Here is a 17182-nt window from a genome sequence, read left to right on the forward strand (position 1 = left end):
GTTAATGGAGAAAACATTGGTGGTTTATTCTTGTACCAGGAGAGCAGCTGCAGCTTTCAAATGTAATAAAATGGCATGGGAAAACCACCAAATGTAAAAAGTGAACTTAAAATGGTCTAGGAACAAAACGTTAGATACTTAGGTAGAGGGAATATCCAAAAATGCATTTGGCTGAATATGAGCAGATAATATTGGCTGAAACACTTCTAAATTCATCATGCTGCTTTTGTCAGCATTCACATCATCAATAACTACAAGAGAACCAGTTCCATTGGCAGCCATACATGCCCACGCCATGACACTACCACCACCATGCTTCACTGATGAGGTGCTTTGCTTAGGATAATGTGCAGTTCCTTTCCTTCTCTATGCTCTTCTCTTCCCATCACTCTGGTATAAGTTGATCCTGGTCTCATCTTTCCATAGGATGTTGTTTCAGAACTGTGAAGACTTTTTTATATTTGGCAAACTTGTATCTGGCCTTCCTGTTTGTAAGGCTCACCAATGGTTTACATCTTGTGGTGAACCCTCTGTATTCACTCTGTTCTCTTGATTGTTGAATTTGACACACATACAACTACCTCCTGGAGAGTGTTCTTGATCTGGCCAACTGTTGTGAAGGGTCTTTTCTTCAACAGGGAAAGAATTCTTAGGTCATCCACCACAACTTTTTTCTATGGTCTTCCGGGTCTTTTTGTGTTGCTGAGGTCACAGGTGCATATCTTCTTTTTAAGAATGTTCCAAACAATTGTTTTGGCCACACCTAATGTATTTGCTATCTGTTTGATGGGTTTGTTTTGGTTTTTATTCAGCCTAATGATGGCTTGCTTCACTGATAGTGACAGCTCTTTGGATCTCTTCTTGAGAGTTGCCAGCAACAGATTCCAAATGCAAATGGCATGCTTGAAATGAACTCTGGACCTTTTATCTGCTCATTGTAATTGTGATGATGAGGGAATAACACACACCTGGCCATGGAACAGCTGAGCCAATTGTCCCATTGATTTTGCTTCCTTAACTAGTGGGAGTCACATTTGCAAACTGTTGTAATTCCTATGCCGTTCACCTGATTTGGATTTAAATAACCTCAAATTAAAGCAGCCAGTCTGCAGTTAAAGCACATTATGTTTGTTTCATTTCAAATACATTGTGTATTGTGTATAAAGCCAAAAATGTAAAAGCTGTATCGATGTCCCAATATTTATGGACCTGACTGAATATTCATATATCATCCTGATTAGCGTGCATGGGTGTGTGGAAGGATATGTGCGACTTTATTCTATAAAATGAGAATTTAGTATTCTGTTTGCTTTCAGGTAAGTGATGGAAGCAGTAGTTTGACATCATTCAGTTTCCCTGGGGCTGGATCTGCAGCTGTTGAACAACTTGACAGCATTTCGAGGAAGAATGAATGTGAGTTTTATATAATTTAATAGCTCTTATGTGCAAATGTTTCTTTAAGCCTGGGACCCACTTGCAATCACAAGTCGCTATCGTAGCTCACCATTTTTTGCTAGCATTTTGTAGGCGATTTTAGGAGCAATTTCCAGTAATTTTTGAAGCATTTTTATAAAATCAATGAAGATTTGAGAGCAATTGCATTTAGCAATTTGCAATTAACAATCTCACGTTTGCAAAGGATTCGTGGAAGCAGGTGATTCTGGGTAGTACAAACTCTTCATAATTGCTCACAAATCACTTCAGCCCATGGCATGAAGGGGTTAAAGTTCAAAATCTGTGAAACTTAGTCACTTCCATCCATCCTTATCATTTGTGATTGTTATTAAATTAATGTAACAAAATAAATTAGTCTTGAGTACTTTGTATACAAAGGTACTTAGTGTTCCCTTTTTCAAATAAGGTAGGTGGTGGTACAGTAAAGGGGCCCATACGCCTAACGATTTTCCCGCCGATATACAGCAGATTCGATCACTGTGATTGAATCTGCTGTGAAATCGTTGCGCAAACAATTGATTTCCGTACGAAATCAATCGTTCCCGCCGATTCCCATCAAGCCATCCGTGCGGGAGATTTTGCTCGATCGCCGGTGGTTCGGGAGTGAGTCGATAGTGGCGTTCGAATGCCCGATGACCGACGCTAGTGGCCTCTACTGTTTAAACTTCCCCAGACAGAAAGAAGTGAAACCAGCCGGTCCGGAACCCAGCGGAGAAGAAGACAGCGGTGACATATTGTGGTGGGTGGAGTACAGTTCAGTGCGATTTTATGTCTCCCTAGGGATGTGCCGTTGATAAGTTCCAAGGTAGGTTTGGGTTGCATTCGGTATAATTCAAAGGCCTGGAGGGAGCTAAAAGAGATGAAGTCATTTACCACCACTTAATCATGAATCCATACCTTAGTTCAAGGAATTAAGTTAACACCTAAATATTAATTTCAGGTAAGAAGCGATCTTTAACTCCTCATATAGAGATTAGGAATAGTTAATGAGATGTAAATAATTCCTGATGATGATACGGAATTATGCCAATTTATGCAGTTAGAAAATTGACCAATGAAAATCCACTTTGAAGTGTTGACTACATCTCTGTGTGAGGAATTAAAGCTTTTTTTTTTTGTTTGTTTGTTTTTCTTAATTTAGTCTTACTAATGTTGTGCTAATGGAAATTTTTGGATTGGTGCGTTAAACTGAAGCCTCAGACAACAATAGAACTGAAGTGGTGTTTAACTTGGTCCAGTTTAGTGAACTTCAGAATTCTGTTCAGTTGTTGCGTTAGACAGATTTCCATGCATTAAATAGTGCAAAAGTCAAGAATGAAAAACATATCTAATACATTTGTTGGCTAGCTAATTATATATTGTGGCAAGCTTTGTAGAACACTAATTTCTCTTTATAATCACCAAGCAACAACAGCTGAAAACTCATTAACTTCCACACTCTCTATTTGTTGCATATTATCATGGCTGATACAGAGCGCTATTGAAAGTTTGCCACTAAATTGTGCTCAGCTAGCCAATAAAGTTTATAACCAATACCTTCACTTTCCTGCTTCAGTCAGCGTGTGACCCTGTGCAATGCTTTACTGTTGAAATTAAAATGAAGATCCCATTCACAGCATGTTTTTCAAACCATATCTTTAACGTCGCTATTCTGTTAAAAAATAATGAAGCATGTTTAGGAGGTGGTAAAAGGAAAAATATTTAAGGTTAAGCTGGCTGCACTCCAGCACTGTAATCCTGTCTCAAGCAAGAATGCATTCTGCTGCAAATTGCCTGAAATTACAAAAACTGAAAAATGATCTGACTGGTATTGTTCCACATAATAAGTGCCAGGATGGCTGCACCTGCATTGTATGCGCGGAGGTCACCTTGTTAGCAAATAGGCTGGCTGTACTCCATCAGCAAATGTTCTGTTGTTCAATGAACATGATTTTTATTTTGTGTCTTCTTTGTACAGCTTCTGAAATCCAAGGGCTACGAACAGTGGAAATCAAAAAGGTGAGCATTAAAAAATGGTTTATTCAGCATGCCAACCATTAACATGTATAGTGTACTTATAGATATAATGTCTTATAGGGAACCTGAGATGAGACATACGGAGGCTGACATATTTATTTCCTTTTAAATAATACACATTTCCTGGCGGTCCTGCTAATTCACTGCCTCTAATACTTTTAACCATGGACCCTGAACAAGCATGCACATCAGGCGCCCTGACTGAAGTCTGACTGTTTCAGGCATATGATTCAGACACTACTGCAGCCTACAAGGACTTATAGTACCAAGCCTACTTAGAATTTACCAGTGTTCACTTTTTTCCATTGCAAAAGTAGATAAATCCAGTGCTTTTTGTTTGCCGGTAAGGTAGTAGAACTTGAATTAAGGGGGAGCTCTCCTGTAAATGAAATCCCAAATGTTTATTTGACTGAGCAAACAACCCTGATAGCAGGAGTGTTATAAAAAGCTCAAAAGCTAATTATGTCTTTTTGTTGGGAAGTGGAAGAACTAGGTTTTATATCACACTGACATGGCTACTGTGCATATCTTTATGAGTTAAAAAAAATTACCTCCTTCAATTAAAAATAAGAATATGAAATGCCAGGAAAGTTCCATATCCAATTGCTACTACACATACAATTTAATTTTGGTTAATTCAGGTTTGCTTTAAAGTTTCGTTTGGAGCAGGGATTTACATTAGGGCTGCTACTGCTAAATCTGAGAAATTGATTACAGGGAGACTCAAAAAAATATTTCTATTGTCCTATCTCTGGTTCAGTGTTGCTCTGTTCTGATAGAAATGCAGAGCTGCCACCACTTTAATTTCCTGAAAGTCAGCTGTGTGGCTGCCATGCTGATCTTGTGAGCAGTGGCAGGAAATATGTACGCCAATCAAATGTTTTGACTTGGCTGTTTGCTCGTCCATGATTCAGAAAGTAATTACCAAGGACAAACACGTACATGAAAAAGATGCTCCAGGGAATTTGGGTGCCCACTTTCAATAAGTAGAATATCAGTAAATGTACCAATATTCTACATTTTTAAATTGGCAACTATGAAAGTAAAATATCCAGAAATTGTACTGATGTTTTACTACAACTAAACCTAACCCTTTTCTCACACAGAACCCTCCCTCTACCTATGCCTAACCTTAACCACCTCCCTGCCGATGTCTTAAAGGACAACTGAAGTGAGAAGAATATGGAGTCTGCCATATTTATTTCCTCTTACACAATACCAGTTGCCTAGCAGCCCTGCTGGTCTATTTGGCTGCAGTAGTGTCTGAATCACCAGAAACAAGCATGCGGCTAATCCTGTCAGATCTGACAACAAGACAACAGATCTGACAAGAAACACTTGATCTGCTGCATGCTTGTTCAGGGCTTATGGCTAAAGTATTAGAGGCAGGTGATCAGCAGGACAGCCAGACAACTGGTGTCGTTTATAAAGAAATAATTATGGCAGCCTCCATAGCCCTCTTGCTTCAGTTGTCTTTTAAAGACAGCCCCCATGTCTAACCATAACCTTAACCCCCCACGCCTACTCCCCCTCCCCCACACCTAACTTTAAGCCCCACCCCCATACCTAACCATAAATACCACCCCCCTCCAACCAGCTGCAGCAATTCTACTGCGCAAAAAATGAAAAATATTGTGTGGTGCATAGGCGCCCATGTAAGTATCTATTAAGTGTGACATTTGGGCGCCCGCTGCGCACGATAAATAGCAGGCGCATCCTGGCACCAAAATTTCACACTATCAACGATATTTTATATGGACAGCTATGCATCGTCCAATCTTCTACTGCTAACTTGTGCCCAAATTTCCTGCTTCAGGACAAACTGTATTCAGATACAACTTCTTGAGTACCCCTAGGGCTTAAGCTAATTTTATCTAAACTACTGTGTTCTTTCGACAGGGCCCATCTGATTCCCTGGGAGTAAGCATTGCAGGAGGAGTTGGCAGTCCTCTAGGAGATGTGCCTATTTTTATTGCGATGATGCATGCAAATGGCCTTGTGGCCCAGACTGGGAAGCTCAGGGTAAGTGATCTTCTAATATTGCTTGCAACCTGTTGCTTTCATAAACAAAATGCAGCGTGTCCCAAAGCATCCACTATTTGAAGCAGCAGTTTGCATGGCGGGAGGCCCTGGCACTCAAATTTCACATTACCCAAAATTAAAATAGGTGCCTGTGGCAGTGCCCGGAAGCGGATCTCGGATTGCTTTTAGGTGAGCTATGGGGGGCAGGTAGAACAGGGGGGAGCGGTGGGCATCAGGACAGGTGGTAGTATATGCCTGCTCCCCCAGTTTCTCCAAAATGTTGAGCTCTGGTATCCTTTAAGGATTATTTTGATCATATTATCTAATGATGGGAATACACGTTTCGTTTCTGCCATGCGTTTCTCCTGTCGATCGTTTTTGCCGCTCGATTCCGTAGTCGATTCTCTTATCTTCTGCTGGTTTTCCTTATCTTTTTCCATTCACTTCTATTAGAAATCAAGCAGCGAAAGAATCGAAAGGGAGATCGGACATGTCGGAAATTATCTATCGAACCATCTAATCACCTAAAAAATGAACCGTATATTCCCAGTGAATGGACAATTTTCAAGATCTTCAGTACATCTGTTCCTCACCAGCTACACAAGTTAAATAACTCACATCTACAGACCTAAATAGCCAAGTACATTTTGTAGATCACAAAACACTAGTGACTAGATCAGTGTAATAAGCTCACTGAAAGTGTAATGCTAGGTACACACTTCAGATAAAAGTCTTTGGAAAATGAAAGATCACAGACCAATTGTACCCCCTTCCATGTAGTATGAGGGCCATACCTACACAGTCTATTCTATTGAGCTGAACTCCCCATCAGATAAAAATCTTTGAAAGATGCTGTACAGAAACATGCTGTACACATGCAAAAGATCAGTCTCTGCAAAAGACCTGTTCCTGCAAAAAATCAGTTTCTGCAAATTGCATTCATAGTCTATATCTGCAGATCTCATACACACCTTGTTTAACAGACATTCATCTGCATATCTGACAATCATCTGCAGATCTGAAGATCCATCCTGGTGGATCTGATCTGCAGATGAATGTCTGTTAAACAAGGTGTGTATGAGATCTGCAGATAGACTATGAATGCATGATCAAACAATTATTTCCATTCGTTCATATGAATAATTGTTTGTAAATGATCATTCCGCAAATTGTATTGTTAGTGGCCACCCTTAGCTAGTTTACCAACGGTATAGGCACAGAGTAGGACCTCTTATTTTACGCATTAAAGCTGGCCATACATGCATAGATTTTTTACCTGGCCCATAGCATTGTACTGTATTGAACAATGCAACGCTGTAGTTTGATAGATTTTCAATAGATTTCGTGTTAAAATCTATTTAAAATCTTTGAGCCATGTATAGAAGGAATCGATCAGATTCAGATCAGAGAGGAATCGATCTGTTTGCCAAATTGGGCAAAAATCTAAACATGTATGGCCAGCATAACAGTGAAATGTAGTTGTAAAATAGACAATAGACCTAAAATCAGAAATGCAGTTATATCATCAGAGCCCTTATTTTAAAACACACTAAAGTATAATCACACTAAAAATGTGTTGACATCATTTTAAACAAAACTAAGCTTCATGATCCATTCTGTGACAAACCAGGGCACATTTCAAATGAAGGCTAGGTTTACAGTGCATGCGCTGTGCCATTGCTGGGCACATTCTGCATTTTCTCACTGTAATGGCAATGAGTCTGCTGTGCTCTGAAAATACATGCAGCAGTGTGTTGCATTGGGACCAGATGCAGGTGGCAACTAATGCGCCTTCTCAGCACATTCACTAGGGATATACTTACGTTTTCATGCACGTTTTTTGCACACAAAACTGAGAACTCATGTTAATCAATGGGCTAGTTTACCAGGGGTGTTGCTAGGCAGTGCAGTTTCTAGGCTAAAATGCACCCAGGGCGAGGGTGTAAAAATTGCGCCCCCCCCCCCCCCCCCCGAGCAAGGTATGGGTGCCCGCAGTATAGGTTAGCCAAGTCTAGTTGCACTTAGTATAGGTCCCCCCAGTATAGGTAGCCAAGAATAGGTACCCCAGTATAGATAGCCAGGCATAGGTGAGCCAGTATAGTTGACCCCGCTATAGGTTAGCCAGGTAGGTGCCTCCAGTATAGGTAGCCAGTATAGTTGCCCCCAGTATAGGTTAGATAGGCAGGCGCCCCCGGTATAAGTTAGATAGGTAGGTGCCCTCAGTACAGGTTAGCTAGGTGGGAGCCTCTAATATAGGTAGCCAGAATAGTTGCCCCCAGCATAGGTTAGATAGGTAGGTGCCCCCAGACCCCAGTATAGGTTATTTAGGTAGGTGCCTGCAATATAGGTAGCCAGTATAGTTGCCACCTGTATAGGCTAGCTAGGTAGATGCCCCCAATACAGGTTAGATAAGTGCCCCCAGTATAGGTTAGATAGGTAGCTGCCCCCCAAGTATAGGTTAGATAGGTAGCTGCCCCCCCAGTATAGGTTAGATAGGTAGGTGCCCCTCAGTATAGGTTAGATAGGTAGGTGCCCCTCAGTATAGGTTAGATAGGTAGGTGCCCCCCAGTATAGGTTAGATTAGGTAGCTGCCCCCTAGTATAGGCTAGATTAGACAGGTGCCCCCCAGAATAGGTTAGATTAGGTAGCTGCCCCCCAGTATAGGTTAGATAGGTAGGTGCCCCCCAGTATAGGTTAGATTAGGTAGCTGCCCCCCCCAGTATAGGTTAGGTAGGTGCCCCCCAGTATAGGTTAGGTAGGTGCCCCCCAGTATAGGTTAGGTAGGTGCCCCCCAGTATAGGTTAGATAGGTAGCTGCCCCCCAGTATAGGTTAGGTAGGTGCCCCCCAGTATAGGTTAGATAGGTAGCTGCCCCCCAGTATAGGTTAGATTAGGTAGCTGCCCCCCGGTGCAGGTTAGATAGGTAGCTGCCCCCCCAGTGTAGGTTAGATTAGGTAGCTGCCCCCCAGTGTAGGTTAGATAGGTAGCTGCCCCCCAGTGTAGGTTAGATAGGTAGCTGCCGCCCAGTGTAGGTTAGATTAGGTAGGTGCCCCCCAGTATAGGTTAGATAGGTAGCTGCCCCCCAGCGTAGGTTAGATTAGGTAGTTGCCCCCCAGTGTAGGTTAGATTAGGTAGGTGCCCCCCAGTGTAGGTTAGATTAGGTAGGTGCCCCCAGTGTAGGTTAGATAGGTAGGTGCCCCCAGTGTAGGTTAGATAGGTAGGTGCCCCCCAGCGTAGGTTAGATTAGGCAGCTGCCCCCCATCGTAGGTTAGATTAGGTAGGTGCCCCCAGGATAGGTTAGATAGGTAGCTGTCCCCAATAATGGAGGGGGGAGCCGCGGGGAGGGCAGCCCGACCTCTCCCTCCCTCTCCTCTCCCGGGCGCCCTCCGTGCTCCCCCCTCAGATGCAGAGTCCGTGAGCAGGCAGGGAAGCGCTGTTTACAACTCACCTGCCTGGCTCCAAGCGCTGCTCTCTCGCCGCTGGTCTCCTCTTTGTATACGTACTGATACACACGCTGCTTCCAGGCTACAGGAAGCAGCGTGTATCAGTACGTATACAGAGAGAGGAGACCAGCGGCGAGAGAGCAGCGCTTGGAGCCAGGCAGGTGAGTTGTAAACAGCGCTTCCCTGCCTGCTCACGGACTCTGCATCTGAGGGGGGAGCATGGAGGGCACCCGGGAGGGAGAGGTCGGGCTGCCCTCCCCGCGGCTCCGGCTCCCCCTCCAATATAGCGCCCCCTCCCAACAGCGCCCCGGGCGGCGGCACGCTCCGCACGGGGCAAGAAACGGGCCTGTTGCTAGGATCCTAAGGGCCCTTTTACACTTAACCACTTGCCGACCGCACACTCATACCGTGCGGCGGCAAAGTGGTAGCTGGAGGACCAGCGACGCACATCTGCGTCGCCAGGTGCCTCCCTAATTAATCTGGAAAGGCCGCTCGCGCGAGCGGCCGTTTCCTGTTAGATCAAGGAGCAGCAGCGCCGTAAGGCAGATCGGCGATCCCCGGCCAATCAGCGGCCGGGGATCGCCGCCATGTGACAGAGAACAGCCTGTCACAGGCTGCACAGGACGGATAGCGTCCTGTGCAGCCCCGATCACCAGGGGTGAGAGGGAGGAGAGGGAGGGGGGAAATTTCGCGGCGGAGGGGGGCTTTGAGGTGCCCCCCCCAACACCCAGGCAGGCAGGAGCGATCAGACCCCCCCTGCACATCATCCCCATAAGGGGGGAAAAAGGGGGGGCGATCTGATCGCTCTGCCTGCAACCTGATCTGTGCTGGGGGCTGCAGAGTCCACCCAGCACAGATCATAAAAAACCACGCTGGTCCTTAAGGGGGGGGGGGGTAAAGGCTGAGTCCTCAAGTGGTTAATCAGTTGCTCTCTGTTAAAACGAAAAGAAAACTGATTTTCAAAGTAATACCCATGTTTTCCTATGGCACCTTTCACACTTAACGCTTTTACCTGAAATCTTTGTCACAATGCACTGCCATGGAAAAAACGCGTACCAATGCGCACTAACGCGTACTAACGCACACCAACTGATTAAGTGTAAAAGGGGCCTAAGAGATCTGGGGCAGTTTTTGGCACTCTAGACAGAAAAAGGATGTAGTAGTCAAATTTACATGAATTTAACAGCATCACAGTGCCCAGCATAGCACTACAGCACCCAGTATACCTACATAGAGGCACCACAGCACCCAGCATAACATCAGTTGATACCTCACAGATCCCAGCATATCCGCCATTGGGGCACCACAGCTGACTCTGCCTGGGGGACATTTGGGGCATCCCTGAATAGATCTGGGGCATGTGCCACTGATCTTTGGGGCTAGCAACACCTCTGTAGTTCACACTTTAAAGGTTTTTTTGCGTGCAGAAAAAAAACGGACATTTTGCAGTATAATTCTGCACATTTTGTCAGTTTTCTCTATCATTTAGATGCTGTGAAAAAACACGCATGTTTTCCTGTATTCAAACACACATGATAAGCAGCTGCACAGAAAACTGAAAGACAAGCGTGTCCCCTGCCTCAACCAAAGAAAGCTGATCACGGTGGCTAAGAACAAGATATTTTTTGCAGAATCACTATGATCTATTGACAAGCCAATTAATAAACTTCTGATTGATTTCAGAGATTATCAATTAAAACTGTACTCAGGCAAAGCAATAATTTAATTAACTGAGTGGGAGGAAGAGAAGCTGGAATGAACATCTGCATTGCTTTGTGCCGCATCTGTTAGCCTAAAATTAGTAGGTGTAGCAGCTGAACTGTTTCTTCATCAAATTTTTGCTGAAGATTGAGACTGATTGGTCTGATGGAGGCTGAATGGCGGCATAGTGATCCCCACACTCCTATCTATTTCATTTTGGTAGTGATTAGTATTTTGGCACATCAGTTTATGACCCTCTAAGTAGGGCTCTATACTAAGTAAAAATATGAAAAAAAAAATGCATGTGTGAACTATATATCCCTATACAGTGCATTGCATTCGCTTCATAGCTCTTTTAGATAGTCAGCCAGTGGTGTAGCAATACGGGCTGCAGAGTTTGAGACCGCACTGAGGCCCTTGGTCCAGAGGGGCCCTCCCAAAATTACAGTATTAGCTCTTTATTAGGCCTGTGCTGGTATTTAATAATCACTTCTATAAATGCTTTGAATAGCAGTAATCATTATCAAACTGTCCCCCATCCTCTTCTTGCACCTGTGACACTGTGTTGTCCTTGGCAGGTTTGGGTGCGCCCGTATCAATTGTTATGTAGAGAGTGCTTGGAGGGCCCAATGTAAAACTCACACCGGGGTCCATAGCTCCTTAGCTATGCCACTGTAGTCAGCTGATTAATATATACCTCATGTGTCCTCTAATCTTAACTTTCTTTTATGCAGGCCTCACAAACCTCTGCTAGATGCCATTGAGGAAAAATGGCCCTGAGAAAATGCTATTAGGACTCCAATATTGAATATCGTTACTGTAGATTGGGAATTTTTATATGCTAAATTACAATATGCAGTTTACTGTGTAGACCACTAGGTGGCAACATATACTATGTTAAAACACTACATTTGTTTTCCCTTTTGTATGGTTATGATTTCTTCTTTCATTCCATTGATAAAACATTTGTGTTTTAGAGGGTTTTAGATTAATTTTGGGATTCCATGAATGTCAGTTACGCACTCATGACTCTGGAAAGCATCACTCTGTTAGTTGTGCCTCTCCTGAGGGCTTGTGTGTGTACTGATCTCTGGATGTTACTGTAGCATGTCAGTTCATCTGAGAAAGTGCAGTAAGCAGCACATACTAAAGAGGAGTGCCCGAGGGAGCATTCTCAGGAAATCGACACATTCAGTGAATTAAAACTTATGTTATTCCTGAAAAATGTATGTGAAATACAATATGTGGGAACACCTATAAAACAAAAGGAATGCAAAGAAGCTATTGTTGTTTCTTGCTGTGTGCAAACAATAGGGCACAGCTAGAATTCTAATGAAATGCCACCCATTACAGAATTATGTAATGTCATTCACATGCCTCATGCCTTCATGGCTCATTCTTTTACAGAAATAATGGACAGTTATTAAATAAGAAAAAATGCACGGTGAAAGATGAGCCCAGCTACATGTGTAAAGTTGTGTTTAGACCTGAGGTGAATTTGATATGAATACGTTTCCATTTGTCTCTGCGTGGCCGGCATTTTTTGGACATGTCGATCTCATTCCTTGGAGTTTATCTATTGTGCTGTAAAGATATGCCTGAAGCGCTGGTCTCGGTTGTAATCCTCAGATTTCTGTGGCCTGTGGACCAACTAGAGCTTCTTCATAGGAGTAGAAAACCACCTATGTCCACATCTTTCCTTGGAAAATGATTCCCTATTCATTTATTAATAGTGCTGAATCACATGAGTAGAAAGAAGTCATTTTTTAAAATGAAGAAACACATATTATTTTGCTCTTTACAGTGGTTACTTTGGCTACTCCATTATAAAGTAAATAAAAAAAAAAGTGTAATTTGACCAAAAAGACTTGCAACTGCAGGACCGACAAATTAGTTATTTATGGAAAAAATGTCAGTGGCAGGGATTCGCAATTGACCAAATGCTTGCTTTCAAGATTTGGCAAAAAAAGATGAGCTTTTGGTCTTCAGACTCTTTTCCTGTATGCTTGACACACCGTTTATAAACCTTTAACATTAGAAGGAGGTACACTGATTGTTTTACAAATATAAATAAAAAGTCATTCAGATGTGTTAATTACAACAGAACATTCAAAGGCATGACATTTATTTATTTGCAAAACATGTATGTACCTCCTTCTGATGATCAATGAATATAAACTGTGTGTTCTAACGTCATGCCAGCATACAAAAATGGGGAAGAAAAAGGAATAGTCCCCTGTATAAATCAATACATAATCACTACAGCTTCATCATAGAAAAATCTTTGTTAATCAACAAACCAGTTTAAAAACCCTTAAAATCACACATTGGCTCCTGGGTCCAGAGATCCCATAATAACAATTAATTAGCAGGTAAGAAAATCCATACACTGCTCTTGCAAAGGATATAAATCAATGTATTGGTCCAATCAAAAATTCCCGTCACACCTACATAAATATATATACATCACTTATGGTGTGGCGTTGGACCAAAAAACACTGCTCCCTAGTTAATAATACTGTTTAAATAAAAATGCATTAGTATAGAAATACAGGGAGTGCAGAATTATTAGGCAAGTTGTATTTTTGAGGAATAATTTTATTATTGAACAACAACCATGTTCTCAATGAACCCAAAAAACTCATTAATATCAAAGCTGAATATTTTTGAAAGTAGTTTTTAGTTTGTTTTTAGTTTTAGCTATTTTAGGGGGATATCTGTGTGTGCAGGTGACTATTACTGTGCCATAATTATTAGGCAACTTAACAAAAAACAAATATATACCCTTTTCAATTATTTATTTTATACCAGTGAAACCAATATAACATCTCAGCATTCACAAATATACATTTTTGACATTCAAAAACAAAACAAAAACAAATCAGTGACCAATATAGCCACCTTTCTTTGCAAGGACACTCAAAAGCCTGCCATCCATGGATTCTGTCAGTGTTTTGATCTGTTCACCATCAACATTGCGTGCAGCAGCAACCACAGCCTCCCAGACACTGTTCAGAGAGGTGTACTGTTTTCCCTCCTTGTAAATCTCACATTTTATGATGGACCACAGGTTCTCAATGGGGTTCAGATCTGGTGAACAAGGAGGCCATGTCATTAGTTTTTCTTCTTTTATACCCTTTCTTGCCAGCCACGCTGTGGAGTACTTGGACGTGTGTGATGGAGCATTGTCCTGCATGAAAATCATGTTTTTCTTGAAGGATGCAGACTTCTTCCTGTACCACTGCTTGAAGAAGGTGTCTTCCAGAAACTGGCAGTAGGGCTGGGAGTTGAGCTTGACTCCATCCTCAACCCGAAAAGGCCCCACAAGCTCATCTTTGCTTGATGTAATTGCCTTCTTAAAACAGAAGGACATTTGCAATTATTCAGTTATAAATGAACATTTGTGGTTACCCACAATGCACACCTACTAAATATGCAAATTATCCCTTTCCGCCCTTGTTAAGCCAAGCAAGCATCCAGAACCGCTGGTTTATAGCAAGCCTATAGCTTTAAGTTTTACACAGCCATATCAAACCCACATGTAGACAGCCTGTTTCGGACTTTTGGTCCTCATCAGTACATGGCAGGGATTGATAAGGCTGTATGAAATAGGGCTTGGTCGAGTACAACAGAGTAACCAAGCAGCTTAACAAGGGCGGAAAGGGATAATTTGCATATTTAGTAGGTGTGCATTGTGGGTAACCACAAATGTTCATTTATAACTGAATTATTGCAAATTTCCTTCTGTTTTAAGAAGGCAATTACACCAAGCTTTGCTTTTTTAGTAGGAGGGCTTTTTGGTTCCTTTCATCCCCCTATACATTCCTAGTAGTTTGGGTCACCCTGAGCTGCTTGGTTACTCTGTTAAGCTCATCTTTGATGATACCAGCCCAAACCAGTACTCCACCTCCCCCTTGCTGGCGTCTGAGTCGGACTGGAGCTCTCTGCCCTTTACCAATCCAGCCATGGGCCCATCCATCTGGCCCATCAAGACTCTCATTTCATCAGCCCATAAAACCTTATATTAAATATATTGAGATATTTCTTGGCCCAGGTTTGACGTTTCAGCTTGTGTGTCTTGTTCAGTGGTGGTCATCTTTCAGCCTTTCTTACCTTGGCTATGTCTCTGAGTATTGCACACCTTGTGCTTTTGGGCACTCCAGTGATGTTGCAGCTCTGAAATATGGCCAAACTGGTGGCAAGTGGCATCTTGGCAGCTGCACGCTTGACTTTTCTCAGTTCATGGGCAGTTATTTTGCACCTTGGTTTTTCCACACGCTTCTTGCGACCCTGTTGACTATTTTGAATGAAACGCTTGATTGTTCGATGATCACGCTTCAGAAGCTTTGCAATTTTAAAAATGCTGCATCCCTCTGCAAGATATCTCACTATTTTTGACTTTTCTGAGCCTGTCAAGTCCTTCTTTTGACCCATTTTGCCAAAAGAAAGGAAGTTGCCTAATAATTATGCACACCTGATATAGGGTGTTGATGTCATTAGACCACACCCCTTCTCATTACAGAGATGCACATCACCTAATATGCTTAATTGGTAAGTAGGCTTTCGAGCCTATCAGCTTGGAGTAAGACAACATGCATAAAGAGGATGATGTGGTCAAAATACTCATTTGCCTAATAATTCTGCACTCCCTGTATATAGTGCATTATGAAACATACATAAAGTGCTTAGTGCATATCAGTGTAAAAGGTCTGAGTGCAAGAGTCCTAAAATACAACCATCAATTCAAAACTTCTATTGTTTTTTGCAACCTTATGGTTGGGTCGATGACCCTAGTTCCCAATTTATAATTTATTTTTATAATAAAGGCTAACTTCCTGTCGATATGACTAGTAGTATTCCAGGCTCATGCTTGTGTTTAGCATAAAGAAATAGTCTGGAGAAGGCTTATTAGCCTAAAGCTTATCTTTTTCTTTCAAGTTATTATTATTATTTAGTATTTATATAACACTGACCTCTTCCACAGCACTGTACAGACTATATATTGTCTTGTCACTTAAAGGACTTCTGATACGAGGAATATTAAACAGATTTTGCTCACCTGGGGCTTCCTCCAGCCCCTAGCAGCAGTCTCATTCTCTCGGCACAGCTCTGATCCGCTGCATTGTCCTGCTGGCCGCCCGCAAAGATGGCAACCTTGTCGGCGGGGTCGGCTCTTCTGGGCCTGTATGGGCATTCGTGCCCATGCATCCATATCAACTGGCGAGTACTGCTCCTGCGCAGTAGTTGTGTGCAGGCACAGTATGTGTCATATGACATAGATGCGCAGGCACGAATCTCCACACAGGCGCAAAAGAGCCGACCCGCCGGCAGGGTCACGATCTTCACGGGCGGCCAACGGGACAACGCAAAGGACCGGAACTGCGCCGAGGGATTGAGACTGCTGCTAGGGGCTGGAAGAAGCCTCAGGTGAGTAAAAATCTGTTGGACAAAAGTGCATGAAGCAGTTCTTTTAAAAACAATTGTTCTCCTGCGTAGCATATAAATGGGAATGTCAGACAGTGCAGTACATGCACTTCTGATGTCCTATATCGCACTCTACAGGTGTTACGGAAATGCGCACAGCAACGCATACATGGCTTTATTCACTAAACCGTGCTAATTCGTAGCATGTCCGCGCTAGTGGTTTGCGCACGTTTTTGTGGTTTCGCATGTAAATGCGAATTTTCATGTGCAATTGCGGGTGTAAATTCGTGATTGGGCATAACATTTGCGATTGCACATGAAAACACGCGCAAAACGCCAGCGCGGCCCTGCTATGAGTTAGCACGGTTTAGTGAATCAAGCCCATAGAGTGTACCAGGTCTAAGCCTTTCTACAGGTTTCATTTTAATACTCAAAATAAGTGTAACGGTTATATTTTAATGTATCTTTACAAAAGTTATAAATAGTTCAACGCCACGGAATATGTTGATGCTTTGTAAATCAATATTAATAATAGCTCATCTGTGAGTGGTTTTATTCATCCTCAAAGCATTCCTAAGGCAAAGTCCTCTGGCACCAGGGGTGTAGCAATAGGGGTTGCAGAGGTTGCGACCGCATCAGGGCCCTTGGGCCAGAGGGGCCCCGAAGGGCCCTCCCTCAACTACAGTATTAGCTCTCTATTGGTCCTGTGCTCATAAAAATTACTTCTATAGATACTTTGAACAGTGCTAATCATTAACAAACTGTTCCCCACCCCCTTCTTGCACCTCTAACACTGTAGTTGCCATTGGCAGGTTTTGGTGCCGCCGTATCAATTGTTATGTATAGAGTGCTTGGGGGGGGCCCCATTGTAAAAATTGCATCAGGGCCCACACCTCCTTAGCTATGCCACTGTCTGGCACACAAGGCGAACCACTCATCCACAATTGTCACTGGTGGAGTAAGTGAATGGGTGGCAGTTGGCTCAGCATGACCACCTCCTCCCTACTCAGAAGCATCTTCTGGATCTTGGCCTCTTGGTGTATTAGAAAGTTAATGCACACCTAGCTGGTATAACTAGTAGTAAAAATCTTCCCGTCAGAACAAGCGAGCTTTATATGGAAG

General features: G+C 42.8%; 1 protein-coding gene across 9 annotated transcripts in view; it reads left to right on the forward strand.

Moving 5' to 3' along the window:
- The window catches only part of MPDZ (multiple PDZ domain crumbs cell polarity complex component), a 217084-nt gene that overhangs the window by 187901 nt on the left and 12001 nt on the right, over window positions 1-17182 (forward strand). For all 9 annotated transcript variants that reach the window (XM_068234923.1, XM_068234937.1, XM_068234947.1 and 6 more), the window contains 3 exons: window positions 1317-1413; window positions 3413-3453; window positions 5371-5493. In XM_068234923.1, the coding sequence (XP_068091024.1) occupies window positions 1317-1413; window positions 3413-3453; window positions 5371-5493 (261 nt within the window). The remainder of the gene's footprint in view (window positions 1-1316; window positions 1414-3412; window positions 3454-5370; window positions 5494-17182) is intronic.

Source organism: Hyperolius riggenbachi, chromosome 1, assembly GCF_040937935.1.
Source record: "Hyperolius riggenbachi isolate aHypRig1 chromosome 1, aHypRig1.pri, whole genome shotgun sequence".
NCBI lineage: Eukaryota > Metazoa > Chordata > Amphibia > Anura > Hyperoliidae > Hyperolius > Hyperolius riggenbachi.